General features: G+C 31.3%; 1 protein-coding gene across 1 annotated transcript in view; it reads right to left on the bottom strand.

The window, feature by feature from the left end:
- Positions 1–17,677, bottom strand: part of LOC118190196 (E3 ubiquitin-protein ligase AMFR-like) — a 241,888-nt gene extending 224,211 nt beyond the window's left edge. Inside the window, exon 1 of the mRNA XM_085811513.1 lies at positions 17,254–17,677. Within this exon, the coding sequence (XP_085667639.1) occupies positions 17,254–17,544 (291 nt within the window). The 5' untranslated portion in view covers positions 17,545–17,677. The remainder of the gene's footprint in view (positions 1–17,253) is intronic.
- Between the last annotated feature and the right edge of the window lie 1,509 nt (positions 17,678–19,186).

Genomic DNA, 19,186 nt, shown 5'->3' with positions numbered 1-19,186 from the left:
ATTCAAATACTATAATAAAGCTTGAATGATGTATAAAAGAAATTAAGTAAATAAAACAAAAAAGAAACAGTTTTTCACAGACGATTGAGTATTTCTCATTCAATTAATTCAGTACTCACTTCACAAGAAGGCAAAAATACATAAAAACTGAAAATATCTATATTAAAAATTACGAAGTAAATCTTAAACACTTATTTCCTCGAAAAAATTCCAGAAAGGAATAAGCATGATTTAATTGGCAATAATACATGAAGGCGTTATCTTTGTTGTTGCGAAGCTAAGTTTCTCTAGATTGGCAACAAATCCACTAGTGTGCTGTTTCAAATGTAAACAATCATTGGCCGCCATAAAAAAAGGCTTAGCGGCCTTAAACAACTTTAAAATTGTTGATAATTCTAAAAATATTGCATACAGATTTACTAAAGGCATAAAAACCTTAAACGGAAGATAAAAACAACATAATTCAATCATTTTTAAAGCAAAAAATGTACAATTTACAAATATATAAGAGTAAAGAAACTGAGATCACTGAGCCGGGTAACAGAGTGGATATATATATAAATATATTTGTATACGTTTGGTGTGGCCGATTGCAACCAAAATACGAGGTGTACATCTACATGTTATAGCAGTCCTATATACAAAATTTCAACGTTCTGAGGCAACTCGTTTTTGAGTTATGCGAGATACGTACGTGTACGTACATACGTTCGTACAGACTCCACGAAAAATTCTCTTCAGAATTAATTTTAAAGCAGTTTTATAATTTTTTTGGAGGAAACGAGTCTTTTATTCTGTCCTTACGTACAGATATCACGCAAAAACATCGTTAAATTGCATTCGATAGCGGTCAAAATGGATATTTTCGTTGAAATATACTGCCTGAAACTTTTCGCGATTACAATACTTCCTTTGTACTTCGTACAAGGAAGTGGAAGTAAAAAATGACAACCAATTACGTCCTAATAGGGTTTCCATAGCATTTAACTACTCAGGTTACCATAAATGAAACAACAACCTGGCGATAATCCAAGGGGCACCCTTAAATCTACTCTAACCAATGATTGTACTCTGTGATACTGAGAAGAGGTATACGAATATTTTTGTGGAAAGTTCCAGAACTGTATAATATTTCTTTTGGTAAAAATAAATTCCATAAAGCTATCATCGGTTCTGTGAACATTCAATTCATTACCAACCTGTTCGGATGCAACAGTTATTATATACCTTCTGTTGTGATATAAAAACTTGAAATGACATGCGATCGCACTTTACTATTGCAATTATTTTAAAAACAATTATACGTGATTTTCGCTACATATTGATTTATTTTGTCATTAAGGCTAAAATAAGGGAAACAAGATCAGAAGAAAGAAAATTAGCTATTAAGTTGGGTGAAAAAAGGAAACGCTGCCATTAAACTCCCCCAAAAATAGGTAAGAGCTTTACCACAATTAAAAGCATGCAGAACTCTTGCAAATAAACCTCGCAGTGAAGGTCCTGAAGAAATAACGCCAAGAAGTAAAAGATTTATTTTGAAAAAGTATAATATTCATATTTCAGCCTCATTACTGACCCATGCTTCATATTTCAGCCCCTCTGCAGTTTCTAGCTCAACGCTCAGAATGACATTAAGTGAATAAGATTTTCACAGGCGACCTGCTCGGAAAAAATTGTATGCGTCTGCTCTCAATACAAAGAAAAGACATTCTTTTGCAAACAAATACCAAAATCGATCTCTAGAATTTTGGAATTAAAGTTATACTGATGGATCAAAATTTAATATTTTTGGACTTGATGCAAATTCTAAAATATGACGTAAGCCAGGAACACTTCAAAGAAAACACTTATAAACCACAGTAAAATATGGTACTTGTTTGGGGATGTATGTCTGCTTAAGGAATCGGTAAATTAACATGGAAAGGAAAATACATAGATTTCAATATACAGACAATTTAAAGTAATTTTAAATACAGTGTTCAAAAAATGAGATTGGAAAGTGATTCTGTATTTCAGTATAACAATCCGAAGCACACTACTTGGGATATTATATTGTGGCTTTTATACAATTATCTTAATTAAATACACCTACTCAGTCACCATGGCTAAAATGGCTAGTATTCGCGTTGCACTCGGGAAAAACAATGTAAACGCTTACCCAATCAATCCGTTCGCTGGGATTCAAACTTCAACAAAATTCAACATTCTAATCCACTCGGCCGTTGGCCAAAATGGCTTTCAAAATATCATTCATTTCTAATGCCGCCCGTATGATTCCGAAAAGGCCCACTTTTCTGTAGCAATTATATTTTTATTATTTTCAATTACACGAATGTATCGTTTTACTTCTATTTTCGAAGCACTGGAAAATTATTATTTAAAACATTGAACAGTTCACCTTATCTCAAGCCTTTAAGCTTTTTTCCCTGCACATTATGTTCATCTATCAACTGACCAAAATCCAAAATTTTCATTCCAGACGCTCATGGAGTTCGTTTAAATTGTAGATATCATCTATTTCCCAAAGCAAGCATATAAATTTGTGAGACAACCAATTACACGCAAGATTACCCTTCCATAACTTTTTAGAAGCTTCTGCTAGAGTGTGAATGCTCTTATTATAGCTTAGGACTTGACCTGTGTGGAGAAAACACAAACATATGAATCAAGATACGCCTACATGCAGCTTTAAATTTAAAAGCGAACGCAAATAGCAAGCTATTTGTTCAATCGATTACGGTAAAGTACACAACAGACTTTAATATGCGTTTAGGGATCAGTCACAAATATAAAGCGCATGGATCGCGAGATCAAAAAGTTTCAGTAATATTGCTTTATGCTTTTCTTAGGTAAAACTAGTTTTCCTATCAAAAACGAACTTCAGTGTTTAATGTCAATGAGGGAACCTTTTCCTTCAGTTTTATGAATTTGTCTAACATATGGAAGTTGTTCGTTTTGAACACGTTGATTTTTTAGGTAAGCAGTCAACAATTTATCGCGTGCACACATACCACTTCAAGGATCTCAATCGTTCCACTTCAAGAGGAATTTTTCCTACTGGTCAATAATTTATCTAGTTTCTAACTAGATGACAACGTTCGAAAGTCCAGGGTATAATAAATACATGTTGATCAAAATTCTTAAAATAGTAATTCCAAATAATACTTGTAAACAATCTTGCAGATAGAACAATACCGATCTCAAAAGTAAAATAACAAAAATGAATCCAGAATTCCATCTGGAATGCACTTTTCAGACAAAAATATTTATGTTCTTAAACTTCAAACGTGAAAATATAATACATGTTAATGAAAGCCCTTAGATACTCAAGCGAAAAAAAGTTTGTTAAAAATCCATTATCAATGGTATTTCAGTTAATTCGTATTTAAGTCTTGAAGATAATTTGCTACTTACGTATTAACGCCACCGCAGCAGAAGTTGCGGTGATGCGCCAATAAAGAGCAATCCTGTTGTTCGCCCATAATTATCTTTTGCATTCTTTTTTGCCTTGTTGTTTGCTGATTTTTGACGCCATTTTTTAATGCTACGTAAATGCGTCTTTGGGACTTGCCAAACACAGAAGAAGATGCAATTTATTTTTTCAGGAGCGAAATATTTTACCAAAAAAAATGAAAATTTACCAATTTGCATGATATGAAACTTTATTTTGTTTAACATACGTTTTGGAAATGTAATTTAAGACAGTGTGATCAGCAAGTGGGACTTAGAAAAGACAACTGGTTTGAAGGAAACAGAATTCCATTTTGTTTAGCTTGGAGATTCATATACTGTTGGTGCGAGGAGTTGAAGTCGATTAAATTTTTTGAAAAGCAACTTGATTTATCGGATAAAACTGATATAGATTGGAACAATTACATGCGTAAATTATGTGTCTTGGATATGGAGAATAAACCAAATAAAAGGCAGGTGAACCAGATTGCATTGTGGAAATTGATGAAAGTTTGTTTACTAAGCATAAAAATAATTGTGGTCGAGTATTACCTGAACAGTGAGTGTTTGGTGGTAGTGGTGGTATATGCAGAGAAACAAAAGATTCGTTTGTTATCACTGTTCTTAATAGAACTGGCTCTGCCCTTCTTAATAAAATTATTAAAAACATTGTAGATGGTAACACAAAATTTATTCTGACAGTTGGAGAGGTTACCAAACAAATAGAATCGAAAAAGAAGGATTCCTACATGCTAAAGTTAATCATAAATACAATTTTATTGATCCTAATACAGGAGTTCATACAGAAACAGTTGAGAGAATGTGGGGCAGTGCTAAATGGAGGAACAAGAGACATCATTTAGAATCTTATTTAGCAGAGTTCATATGGCGACAACATCAGGTCAAAGAAAATATGACTGTTTTGAATCTATGTTAAACTCTATATCGGCCCATTTTCCACCGAAATCCGATTGACTACTTTGATTTTAAAGTGTTTTAATTTATGATTTGTAGCAAAAATTTTAGGTGTAGATTGACAGCACTTAAAAATCGCCAAATCTGCAACTGCGATGGCGTTAATAAGTATCGAGAATTTTAAATGATTTAAAATATGAATACACATATATTTCAGATATCGGTGATCACTAATAATGAATTTTGTTAGCCTAACCGCTGGCCATCAATGAACAAGAACTTCCTTTATCAGTTAACGGTCATGTATAATTTTAAACTAATCCTCTTGACTACGGCTTTAACCGCTTAATGAACCGAATTTATATTAAAAACTACACCGATAATCCCTGATTTTTGTACCATTTTTATTATCTACAGATATAGCTGCTCACTAGATGTAGTTTTGAAAGACGAAAAAAAAAGATACTTATTATGGTTCATGACATTTACTCGAGTTAAATCGGGCTTCAACAAAGCAGCCAAAATAAAACACATCTAGCCAAAAGTAATACAGAACTGCAGTCTAATAATAGGTAATAAGAGATAAAGTAAAAAATCAAATAGATACATTTTTACGATCTATAAATTTCATTGACAGTATGGTACAGTCTGAAACATACATAGCACCACATCACAGTCTGAACAATAAACACCGCTCGAGGGTAATAACTTCGAGCGGGTAATCACAAAAGCCGCTTGAACCCTTTCCACAGCTCAGAAATCATGTGCATGGCAGAGTGTTGATTGCCACGCGATATTAAGGGCGATAGCATTAAATATCCGTAAAATTTGCAGCCCCCGAGTTAACTCGTTCACACGAAAATCGAAACGGCATCTATTCCCGAGATAACGCGGGCGCGGTCGTTAGGTAGTTTATTATTATTATTATTATTATTATTGTTATTATTATTATTATTATTAAATCTGAAAATGTTATATTTTTGTAAAATAAAATATTTAGTTAAACTAGAAATTTCAAAAATAATTTCAACTTAACGTGTTTACCTCTTTATTCCTGAAATATTTTTAAGAACTGATAATTTCATAAATTTTTTTAATTACATAATATAAAAAAGTATCAAAATATATATCACTCTGAACATTAATATCACTTTTTATGAGAATTTTAATATACAAAATAACGAACATTAAACAAAAACCATTCCAAAGAACGATTCTCAACATATGATATGCTGCATAATTTTGACAGTTTAGTTTTAGGTCTCTATATAAGACAGTGAAATATGTATTTTCTGGAATACAAGGGGATAAAAGTTCGAAAGCATTACCTCCTCTTAAAGAAATATGTCTCAAGAAACTTTAACCCTGCTCGTCTAAACAAAAAAACAATGAAAACAAAAGTAAAGAAAAATAAAAGTTCATGGGTGAGATTGATTCGATATGGAAACAATAAGCTTACGAAACAGCACAGTAATTACGCTGGAGAAAAAAAGCAGTCATTCAGCACTAAGTTTTATTAAGTAAAGCGATTCTGATGATAGATGATCTCTTCGAAAAGAGAATAAATATAATTGTTATATATTATCGTTTCATACATCAGTAAACGAAAATCCCAAGTCTAAATAATAATAATAATAATAATAATTTGGAAAAATAATATGAATTATGTGCATACATTTGCTAATCAATAATCATATATGGTTTCTAAAATTTAGCAAATCTTCCAGGAAGTCAAGTTAGTTTATCGACATTATTAAATATACTCGCTTTGCGTTTCTTTTCAAATTGCTTTATCAATGTTGCGTTATAGGATTTGAGTATTGTCAAAGGCCTTGCCAAATTTCGCACATTGAGCGCAGACTCTTTAGTCACAAATTGAACTAATGACTCACGCAACACCTAGTTGAAGGTCACGGAAGGATTTTAGGATCGAGGATTTCACACAAGGATTTTAGGCGTCAAATACGGACATAATTTGTTTTTCATCAAATAATGAGATATATCAGCGGATATACTACATTACTGTCAAATTATGTTGTAGAGCACGAAAAAGAAAAGCATTGGTGCATTCATAAACTGGTACCGTTCGCAAGGATTCATACTCTGGCAATGCCATGAATCCAATGCATCTCAATGTGTTTAAGGGTTACTATGCACATTTACAATACGCTCTAAATGTTTAATCACTCAAGTATACTGTTAGCGAACAGAATACTACTAGTAAGGGCCCGATTTTCTAAAAAAAAATCGAATTTACTACCACACTGAATTCTGCCAAGATGCTGATATCACTGTTAACGCTGGAAATAATGATTGATCTTTAGATTATGGTAACTTGGCGATTTTTGGCGAAAATTTGGCGACCAACTCTCCTACAGCAACCCTCTATTTTTTTTTCCCGCCGCCATTTTGTCTTCACGAAGTAAACACATGTTTCTTTTCTTTTTATCTACTGAACACTTCTTCCAACAATCTACTAGCCGAATTACACTTATGCTAGAAATTTTATCTAACAAAACTGCTTAATCATGACAAATATTCGCTGCAAAATTGGGAAAAAGTGCACAATACCATACTCCTTACGCGTTTTTCAAAATAACACATACACATAAACCATGTACACGCCGACTTATTTTTGCTTAAAAAAACATCCTAGAATTACACAAAACTGGCATTGCGCACACTCTTCACTATATCCATGTACACTGCTTTTTTCTCATAAATTAGAAAAATTTCACGAAAATACATGACAATTTTCTCAATCTTTAAACCCGGTAAAAAGAACATATATGAAATTACCTCATCGCGAAAAAGTATTTACCCTTTCCAAATATGAACATTTCCACATATAAAATAAATAAAATATCCAAAAACTTTTACCTCTAAATCATCTATTACATTATACACGTCACCAACGAATTCATACCGCAAGCATTACAAATACTTAGTATCAAATATTTAAATTATTTCCATGCACGTTTACTTCAACTTAAACGTATACCAAATTCCTACAAACATAAAATTCACAAAATAACTATCATTTAATTAAAATATCACTAAACCATGTACACGTCGACTTATTTTTACTTAAAAAAACATCCCAGAATTGCACAAAAATGGCATTGCGCACACTCTTCACTATATCCATGTACACTGCTTTTTTCTCATAAATTAGAAAAATTTCACGAAAATACATGACAATTTTCTCAATCTTTAAACCCGGTAAAAAGAACATATATGAAATTACCTCATCGCGAAAAAGTATTTACCCTTTCCAAATATGAACATTTCCACATATAAAATAAATAAAATATCCAAAAACGTTTACCTCTAAATCATCTATTATATTATAAACGTCACCAACGAATTCATACCGCAACCATTACAAATACTTAGTGTCAGATATTTAAATTATTTCCATGCACGTTTACTTCAACTGAAACGTATACCAAATTCCTACAAACATAAAATTCACAAAATAACTATCATTTAATTAAAATATAATTAAATTCAAAAACACTACTTAAAATATAAATGAGCACATACATTAAATTAATAAAAATTACCTTACAATCCTAATTACTTTAAACTAAATCATTGCTAATAACAATTTTCTCAATAATACCAAATTCCTTTACATTTAGAACAATGCATAAAAATAATATCCTCAAATAATTAAAAATACTAACTTACCTTATCTTCTTCAGAATCTTGATTACGTGTCCGATAAACTTTTCTTTAGTTACGGCCATGGGATCCAAAAATTTACGAACACTGTTTCACACAACACAGAATAAAGCCAAATAAGAAATTTCCAGATTTTTTCCCGATTTCCCCCCTTTTCCGATTAAAGAACCGTAATTGGTCCATTAATATCACATGACATATCCCATGATCTCTCATTTCCCTCACACAAAATAATGCGTAATCGGAACTGAGTACTGCTCACATTATTACCAAAGTCCCAGGTAGTAACCTTTATCGCCTCCAAAATGTCGCCAAACTACCAGTTACCATATTCTAAAGATCAGCCGAAATGATAACAATAAGCGATACCTAATGTAAATAATGACTAAAGTAGGCAACTCGGGCTTTAAAGCTCATCCAGCTCATACTATCTTAATACTGACATCAAAACAATGCACAAAATGCAAGTCATAAAATTAGATCATAAAAATAAGAGTTATAAGTACCTAATGACTGTATTATTGGATTCGTAAAATTCGCAGCATTAAATAGATAAAAATCACACCTTCCCTGTTTTCTAAAATAAAAGTCTTAAAACTTAGGATTCCATTTTAAATTGATTTGAAAATCGTTGCTTTTCTCAGTTTCAAATTAAAGAATAATTAAAGTAAACATTGAAATTTTTCAGTGTTTTTAACTACATGCATAGTAACTTTTGAGTGTTAACAGATCGTATAAACTTTGTGATTAAATAAGCCAGAAGATCAAAAATATTAATAAAAAATGTTTAACATTTTTCACAAGACAAATTCAGATATTTTTTATCAGCTATATCCCAAACATAAATAGTATTTATTAAAGAAAAGTATGGCAATATTTAACACATTGTAAATGTACACATTGATCAGTTGAGTGCATCAACGCCCCACACACACTTTTCTCTTTGCCTTTTCTAACATAAGATAAGCCCACCAGCGGCCGAGCGGTAAAATCGCTGAACACTGGTAGTTCGGTCCGAGGTTCGAATCACGCGAACGGGCTGGCTGCATGAGCGTTTTCGTGGTTTTCCTCATGTGTAACGTGTATACGAGCCAGTTTCCCTTAGAAAGTCCTCCACGAAAGCATCGCTCCTCTTAGGCAGATTAGCCCTCGAGGCTTTGCCATAATCACACACACACACTAACATAAGATAACTTGCCACCCAGACGATATAGTGGCTAAAGAAGCATAATACTGCAGTACCGAAAGGCCCGGGCTGGAATCCCGAAGAAGGCATGGCTGTAATTGTCTGTCTCTTCAAAGGAAGTAATGGTGGGCCACTTATTAGGTGCTTCCACAATAAAGTGACCGTAACTTCCGGTCTTATTAGTGGCCAAGCCTAAGTGGCTAAGCTCTATACACAGCTGAGGTTGTCCACGAGGAGGAAGTCGCTACCCACAGCACTTCTAAACAGACGCATTTATGACAAGAGAACCTCGTTACAATGGTGGGCACCAGTGACTGAACCTCATAGGAAGATATGGAGGTCAGTAGGGCTACCAAGTATGACACCACACGAAACGAGAATTCCGGCACTTCCGAAACGGTCCCTTTCGATGATGTTGGAAAGGTGTTGCGTATTCCCCTCTCTTTGCATATATGTATGCCTCCAGAATCGCTTCACTGCTGAACGCACAGGGAAGCTGTTCCTGCCGTTTAAATGCTCTTTAGGTTAATGAAACAATGCTGTGAATGATCCCGGGCTCCTCCGCCACACGTGTAACACTTCGACTTTCTTCCAGCTTCCCAATGACGTCACTTCATCCAGATGACGTCTCTCGGATTGCCTGCCGTCCATACTACACGGTCGTAGCAACTCGACGTCGATGAAATCACTTACACGTGCAAGAGGTTTCACTAAATTGCTCAGTGAATGCCGCCCTTTCGATCGACAGTCCTTCCCCTATGTCATGTGCCATATATGCGCATGCCCTACTGCAGTGCTCCGCAACCGGTGTGCCGCGGCACACTGGTGTGCCATGAGTAGGATATAGGTGTGCCGCAATCAAATACATGTATTTGACATTTTGCAATTTTTATCATGTATTTAATACACAATAACAATTTCTTTCTCCTTAATAATGTCTATTTTAAATGTTTTTATATATTTCACTGTTGTGTGGTTGTGTGTGTGATTATAAGTGTGTCAGCATTTGAATTTTTTCGGCACTTCCTTGATAACTCGGAACTCTTTGGTGTGCCACGAAATTCCAGAAAGATTTTTTGTGCGTCGCAGGTGAGAAAAGGTTGCGGAGCACTGCCCTACTGTATCGGTTTCAAATCTATCTCCTGATTTGGTCTTTCAATTTGTTCTGTTGCCTCCTTTCACTGTTACTGTAATTTCTCCTTCTCGATCTTAATTTTTTATACCCAAGTGTATAAAAACCATCACTACTCACTCCTTTTCCAAGCCTAGTACGCTGTCTGAGACGAAAGATTTTTTTTTCGCTAAACAGATTGAGTTGATTTGTTTAGTTATGGCAAAAGCATGAGAGGATTATCTGCCTAAGGCGAGGGATGACTTCTTCAAGAAATTATTTCGTATCCTCGTTGCACACAAGGAAAACAATGAAAATGCCCATGCAAACAGTCCATTTGCTGGAACGAAACCCAAGTCGAACTACCAGTGTCTAACGACTTTACCGTTCTATAGCTGGCTGGCACTACTTTACGATGAAGAAGAATATTCTTACGAAATATGCTTGGAATGTTTCAGGTATATTTCCTTCCAGCAGATCAGAAGAATATTCCAAATCGAAACATGCAATTTCGGAACATTCCTGGAAAACTGTAAAATACTTCCTGGGAATATGTTTGGAATACTCTAAATCAGTTGCGATGGTTTCAAGAATACTGAGGGATGATACGGAATGAAAATGGAATATTCCTTGGACTCCGAGCAATGTCAGGCAAATAGCGGCTATTTTTTTACTTCCCTGTATATCTACATAAGTAGATTCATATATACTTTTTTAGAAAAATTTAAGGCTGGAAGACCTTCCATGTTAAAAAAACGCAAATCCTAGAATTAGGAATCTTTATAGTATCTAAATTTCTATTTAGTTCACATAACATACATGCATACCAGTAAATATTTATACTTTAAACAATACGATTTCCCTATCTTACTTTACAAGTAACGTACGTACAAGTAAATACGGGAAAAAAAGTCTGTTTTTGCAGTTCAGATATTTTTTAGTGCGAGATTTTCAGGCTTTAGATCCCAAGGTTTTTCATGAACTTTTTACGTTAACTTGGAATCTGAAGGACTACAAATCTCTTGCGTGTAATGTTAGTTCTTAATATAATATTCATCGACATATATCTCATCAATACATCGATTTTCCGGTTAACATTAATATAACTGTTACTTAAATAGTAAAAAGGTCTTGCGAATTCATTTTTCCAATATGCATAAGCTACTCGTATATTCACTACTTTGAAACTTTAAACTCTGTATAATCTTGCACAGCTAGTAAACTTCTACATTGACAAGATAGGTTATTTTTTATTTTTCACTGTAGAGTAAAGAGTCTCGGCAAACAGGTTTCAGAAGAATGAAAGTGGGTGTATCACATATTCAATGAGCGACTACTCTAGCGTGATCTATGTGTCAGTGAAACATCGATCTTTTCCAATGACTGGAAATCTCATTTTTAAAAAGGTATGACAAAGACAGTCAACAATATATGTATTTACACGGGGGAAAAAATTATCTTACTAAAAGATGCTAAAGAATTTCATGTCATCTACTTAGCCATAAAAATGAAGAACTACAACTAAATTCATTATAAAAAAGAAAAATTACATTCAAAGAATGGATATTTTTTAACGTGGTATCGAGAAAATAAACGAAACCAAGATAAATGCTTTCTGCTCTTACCTTATAAACGAAGACAGCGCTAATCTGCGGTATAAGACGACTGACTGTACTTTCGTACTGGCTCTTACCACAGCTGCAATACGTTTGGATTATCCCTTGGAAGTATGCGAAATGGAGTTTTATCTTTTCACTGCAACTACATGCGGATATAACAACCTATCATCGACATATAAGAGCTATTATAATGCCAATAATTGCTATTTACTACAAAAATATGAATTGCCAGCTACAATGCCAAAGAATTATGTTATGCATATCCAAACATATGCACAAACTTCAAAAAACGGCGATGGCCAGGAACCTGAATCGTGACCCCGTCACCTAATGAGACTATACTTTCACTCTTTCCCCAGTGTACGAAGGCACCGGCATTTTTTAATAATAATAATAAAAAAAAAAAAAAAGAAGCCTATTTAACTTACTTGGTTGATCTTTACAATATGGTAACTGGTAGTTTGGCGACATTTTGGAGGCGATAAAGGTTACTACCTGGGACTTTGGTAATAATGTGAGCAGTACTCAGTTCCGATTACGCATTATTTTGTGTGAGGGAAATGAGAGATCATGGGATATGTCATGTGATATTAATGGACCAATTACGGTTCTTTAATCGGAAAAGGGGGGAAATCGGGAAAAAATCTGGAAATTTCTTATTTCGCTTTATTCTGTGTTGTGTGAAACAGTGTTCGTGAATTTTTGGATCCCATGGCCGTAACTAAAGAAAAGTTTATCGGACACGTAATCAAGATTCTGAAGAAGATAAGGTAAGTTAGTATTTTTAATTATTTGAGGATATTATTTTTATGCATTGTTCTAAATGTAAGGTTGAAGTAAAGGAATTTGGTATTATTGGGAAAATTGTTATTACCAATGATTTAGTTTAAAGTAATTAGGATTGTAAGGTAATTTTTATTAATTTAATGTATGTGCTCATTTATGTTTTAAGTAGTGTTTTTGAATTTAATTATATTTTAATTAAATGATAGTTATTTTGTGAATTTTATGTTTGTAGGAATTTGGTATACGTTTCAGTTGAAGTAAACGTGCATGGAAATAATTTAAATATCTGACACTAAGTATTTGTAATGGTTGCGGTATGAATTCGTTGATGACGTTTATAATATAATAGATGATTTAGAGGTAAACGTTTTTGGATATTTTATTTATTTTATATGTGGAAATGTTCATATTTGGAAAGGGTAAATACTTTTTCGCGATGAGGTAATTTCATATATGTTCTTTTTACCGGGTTTAAAGATTGAGAAAATTGTCATGTATTTTCGTGAAATTTTTCTAATTTATGAGAAAAAAGCAGTGTACATGGATGTAGTGAAGAGTGTGCGCAATGCCATTTTTGTGCAATTCTGGGATGTTTTTTTAAGTAAAAATAAGTCGACGTGTACATGGTTTAGTGATATTTTAATTAAATGATAGTTATTTTGTGAATTATATGTTTGTAGGAATTTGGTATAAGTTTAAGTTGAAGTTAAACCTGCATGGAAATAATTTAAATATTTGACACTAAGTATTTGTAATGCTTGCGGTATGAATTCGTTGGTGACGTGTATAATATAATAGATGATTTAGAGGTAAAAGTTTTTGGATATTTGATTTATTTTATATGTGGAAATGTTCATATTTGGAAAGGCTATAAACTTTTTCGGGATCAGGTAATTTCATATATGTTCTTTTTACCGGGTTTAAAGATTCAGAAAATTATCATGTATTTTCGTGAAATTTTTGTAATCTTTATTTCTAATCCATCACTATGTGTATTATATAATTGTTAATTAATTATATTATATGCATTATTAATTAATATGTTATCAATCTTTATTTCTAATGCATCATTATGTTGTTCAGATCAATGTCCAAAATATTTATTCATATTTTTCATAAATGGAGATTTTTTTTTGAGTGCATAGCTTTATTATCGCTTTAAAAATGTAACAGCTATGTAACAATTAAGACCAATTGTATCTCAATATTCTGCTACTTCCACCTTATTTGAGATCAAATTTCCAGTTTTTATTTCTTCAATTGGCACAATCAAATGCTAAGAAAAATATAAAATGTTTTCACAAATAAATATCTGTAAATATTTTGCTTATCTAGTACACTTCTTAAAAATATTAAAGTTATTAAAAGTATTCATACTGATTTATTAACAAAATAGTCCTAACAGGAACATATATATTAATAAGTATAAAAATAAACTTAACTTTTTAAGTATGCTAATTATAATATTAATATTTTAATAGTTTGTTGCTTAAGTGATAATAAAAGGAATCTACAATTACATCTTCAACCCTTTCAATGAAAATTAATTCACACATTTCTTCTCATTTTTCATTTGTACACTTTTTCAGGTACTTTTCTCTTATGGAACCAAATTCAGGAATGTATATATATATGCATGTTACATGTGTGTACAAACATGTATATACATGTATTCCCGAATCTGGTCCTGATAATAGAAAAGTATCCTTTATGATTAAATGAAGGGTTATACATAGAAAGGCACAGCTAAATATTAAAATTTATATTGCTTTTTCTCTAATGCATTTATCCTGATTGCATTTCTTTACTACATACATTTCTGTCTTTCATAGTAACACTCAAATATTATTCAACATAAAAATATTAATTAGTGGTTACAAAATTAACTAATTCAAAACTAGCATACAGTTTGCTTTTCATGCATAGCTGAAGTACGTACATTAAAAATTATAGCATAACATACAAAATATGTATAAGGTAGATACAATATCACTGTAAAATTAAAATAATTGTACTGTCAATTGAAAACAAATGTTATTTTTAATAAAATGGCAAAAAACTCAGCTTATTTCTTATGTGCATTTCCCGGAAAATTAAAACTAACTAGACATTTATCTTCCCTTGGTGATAAGCTTCATTTCAAGAAAGACTTCTGAAATACAAATACTTCAGAGAACATATATAATGATACTAATCCCACCTAATACTTCAGAGAACATATATAATGATACTAATCACACCTGATGTTCTCTAAGATGACTATCTACCTAGCAGTTCAAAATCACCTGAAATCTGGATAGTAATTTTTCAGATGATTCACTTGGTTTTATTGGATTCTCAAATGTTTCACTTGGTCCTACACTGATCAAAATTTTGTGATTTTAATCATTTCACTATCTATGGGTAAATATTGACTTTTTTTTCAATTTTGTAGCACGTAACACATATTGTGTATACAAATAATGTTTCATGTAACACAAATTAGGTAACAATATAAATAAGTGTAATTAATCCTAATGCATATTTTATGTATTTACTTTGTTCAGGGAATATAAATAAAAAATAAATCACCTGCCCTTCAGAATAATTACAAAATAAGGAAATAAAATTCATTGTCTTATAACAGTTTAAAGTTTTTTGATTAAAATGGAAACTCAGAGCTGATACAAAATAAAAAATAAAAATAAAGTTGTCAATTTCATACACAGAAACAATTTCCAAATTTAATTAATAATAATTGCATTAAAGAACAAAAATTACAGAATACTGAAATGGAATACACAAAGATTAATTTCTTTACAAGAAACTTCTAAATATTTTACACTGTCAATTTGATTACACTGTATTAAATTATTTATTTAAGATCTTAATGAGTTTAAATTTAGGTATTGATTTTATTTAATTACTTTTATTTATTAAAAAAATATTAAATCTATGATAAAATCACATATTTGTTTTAGTCTACTTCACAATGTCAGTCAATGAATAAAAAACAAAAGTTTAGAAAATTTAAAAAATCATAAAATTTCATTACACTTCTTGTTACGAACATGAACTTAAAAGCATCAGTAAATGCTGTAAGCACGAATAAACTACCATTAAAAACAATTTGTTCAGGAAGTAAATTTAAATTGAACATTCTTTAATAATTTCTTTTCATATACTGATGAATTATTCTACTTTCATAATTTACAGCATAAGATACATAAAACAATATGCTGATATTAAAAGTTTATCTTAATTTAGTTAATATAATATAATTTCAGTTAACTTTTGGAGATATTTAACTACTTCTAGATTGTTTTTTTTTCCTTAATGTGTCACTGTGCTGTCAGATAACAAAATACGATCAGCTTTAATACTCAAATACCATTTCCCTACATTCTTACCATCTATAAAATCCACTCCAATAGGCTTTCAAATTAAATACTAAAATATTACTCTTAAAATATGATAATGCTAAAAATATTATTAATCTTAAACATTTAATACAAACTCCAATAATTAATAATAATAGATATATCTAGATCACAAAGTTTACATGGAAAAAAAAAAAAAAATCAGAACTAAAAGATTTACTTGATTCTTATCATTAAATGTGGAAAAACTACATAACAGCTCATGCAACTACTTGAATACTGAAATTTTGCTTACCTTGCATCACTGTGCTAATAAATATGAGAAGAAAACTTTATTTCAAACTGAAAATAATTTACTTGTTTGGAATGAGGGAAAAATAAACTATAATGTACATTATTAAAAAAATCTCTAGCCTTGTGGCTTTACCACAAGCAGTCAATAAAAAGATATGCTAATAAATACATTATTATTATCAGACAAAGATTTTAAGAATATATAAAACATAAATATGTTTTAAGATAACCAAGGAAAACATTTTAAAGTTGATTCCACCATGCCCGTTTTTCACATCATGCTTTTTTAATACTAATTTTATTACTAGAAATTGCCCTCTACTAATTAATATCTTTAATGTTTGTCATTTAAAAAAAAAAATCTATTCCAAATAATACCACTGAACAGAGACTGGCATAAAAACATATGGAACAGAAATGCATTTTGCAATCCCTAACACTTCTAATTTTGTTGAAAATTACATAAGTTTTAAAATCTATTAATTCTGAAGCACAGTTAAAAGGTCAGTTCCACCACCACCATTAGATATCTAACTTAAAAAAAAAAAAAAAAAAAAAAAAAATTCAGTTGCTTATACAGATATTTTTTAAATATTACGAAATATTAATACTAACATATTAACAACCGGTTTCATTTTTCACATAATCGAATCGATCATCTTGAGCTTCCATTTTAATATACACAAAACAACTGTTATGATTAGGAACAAAATTTAACGACGAACTAAATGGAGTTATACTGATTTCATAAAAAGTAATTAATAATATTGGAAAATTTAAGATAAATTTTAAAGCATGATTTTCCTTTAAAATATGAAAATAATTAAAATAAATATTGAAACATACCCATATGCACATTGGTTCCTGAAGCATGAAATATAGTACTTCAATCGATCTCCTAAAAAATACACGTTCGAATATGACATCCCCAAACGAAATATCGGGTCGTATTCCAGGTGTGGAATTTTTAAATGTAAAACCATTATCGCTTCCAACTTCAGTTCCATTGAAATTTAATCCCATTTGTGAAGTAACTTGAACAGCATAATGCACAGAACAGGCAAGCAACAGCACACTGCCTACTGTGTATGCCTGTAGGCTAGGAAGCGGTAACCTGTCCAGCAAAACTGCGGGCATGATTGACTGTCTTCACGCCATTAGAAAATCACTGTAACATACTGTCACTGAAAGTGAACACAGAGAATCCCACACTTCACTGCAAAGATACCAAGCGGCGAATGATGCAGAGCGGAACTTTCATCAGGCGAACCATTGCCATCTGCATCATTAAGAGCGCATGCGCACTCGGACACTTTCCTCGTGCTGCAAGGTGGAGGATGTGAACAACACGTGAGTGACTGGTTTCCGGTTTACATTTATCCTCATTTTAATTTTTTGTTAAGTGGCGAGAAAATTCGGTTGTAATCGAGGAAGTAAGGGCTATAATATAAAAAAATCGATATAAATAATTATAAATAAGAAGGTTGTATAATTCATTAATTCGTTATTTCATGAAAATATTTTGCTTAATGTTAAATAAAATCTAAGTTTGCTTTTAGAGTATTGATATCAGTTTGAATATAAATATATAGAACTTTCATTTTAATTACATAGTTCTGAGATAAAGTCGTAATAAATGCAAATAATTTAAAACGATCAGCTACTCGGAAACTAAATTAAAATGTAGTTTTCAGAAATGAACTTTATATTTTTCTTGAAAATATTTCTTTTTCAACATCTGGCAACAAATATAATTTAAAATTTTAAAGAAACAAAATTATCTGTTGATAATTAGTAATTTATCCATAATTTCTGAAAATTTATATCTTCCCCTCCTCCTCTTCAGAAATGATTGATTAGAATTCCTTCAGAATAATTATTCGTATGAATTATTCATTTAAAAAAATTTAGTTAATCAATCTGTTGATAATTGGGAGTTTATCAAAAATTTCAGCAAATTCGCATTTTGTTTGTGATCATAATTAAATGACATTAATAATGATTATTATTAACAATTATTATTTGTTCAATATAATTATTTTTATTAATTAACACAGTATAGAGAAAATGCTTACAGCAGGAATTTTACATGCTAATGAAGATCAAGCAGTATTATTTAGTAGATGTTATTCCATTAAATTAAAATATTAAATAAGAGAGTGTTATTCTATTAAAGGAAAAACTGTAATTTGAGCTTTACCTAAAATTTTCATTTGGTTACTATCACACTTGTAATTAAATTAATGGAGAACATGTGCGAGAAAGTGTGCTAAGAATAAGTGCACTTTTTAATAACTTGTTTTCAAATCTTCAGTTTTGCAACTACAGTCGAACCCATTTATTCGAACTAACTGCAAAGCCATTTTGATTAATACTTTTTTTTAAATGATAATACATTCGCTTCCGAATTCCGATAATACATTCGCTTTCATAAAGAAATCATTTGGCCGAATTTAAAATGGTAGTTTAGGGCAAAGATATTTTGCCTACATTAAATCTTTTTTAAAACTTTTTATTTTCATTTAAATCAGAAAATGGAAGTTACAGGTATCAATTATATTTTTTAATGTGAATATTTATTGTTTTATTGATAGCTATGATTTTTAAAGCCTTGAACCTTAGATGAGGTTGGTAAAACACATGTATAAAGTTAATAGTATTGTACTTTAAATGCAGTAATACAATGGCTTACATTAGTTTGAGAGCACTTGTGTTTTTCAGTTTTATTTACAGTTACTAATTATAAGTTTATCAGTTACTAATTATAAGTACTCAAACC

This window comes from Stegodyphus dumicola, chromosome 2 (genome assembly GCF_044657685.1).
Source record: "Stegodyphus dumicola isolate Sdum_Otavi_A_Nest chromosome 2, ASM4465768v1".
NCBI lineage: Eukaryota > Metazoa > Arthropoda > Arachnida > Araneae > Eresidae > Stegodyphus > Stegodyphus dumicola.
This window is presented reverse-complemented; position numbering and strand designations above follow the sequence as displayed.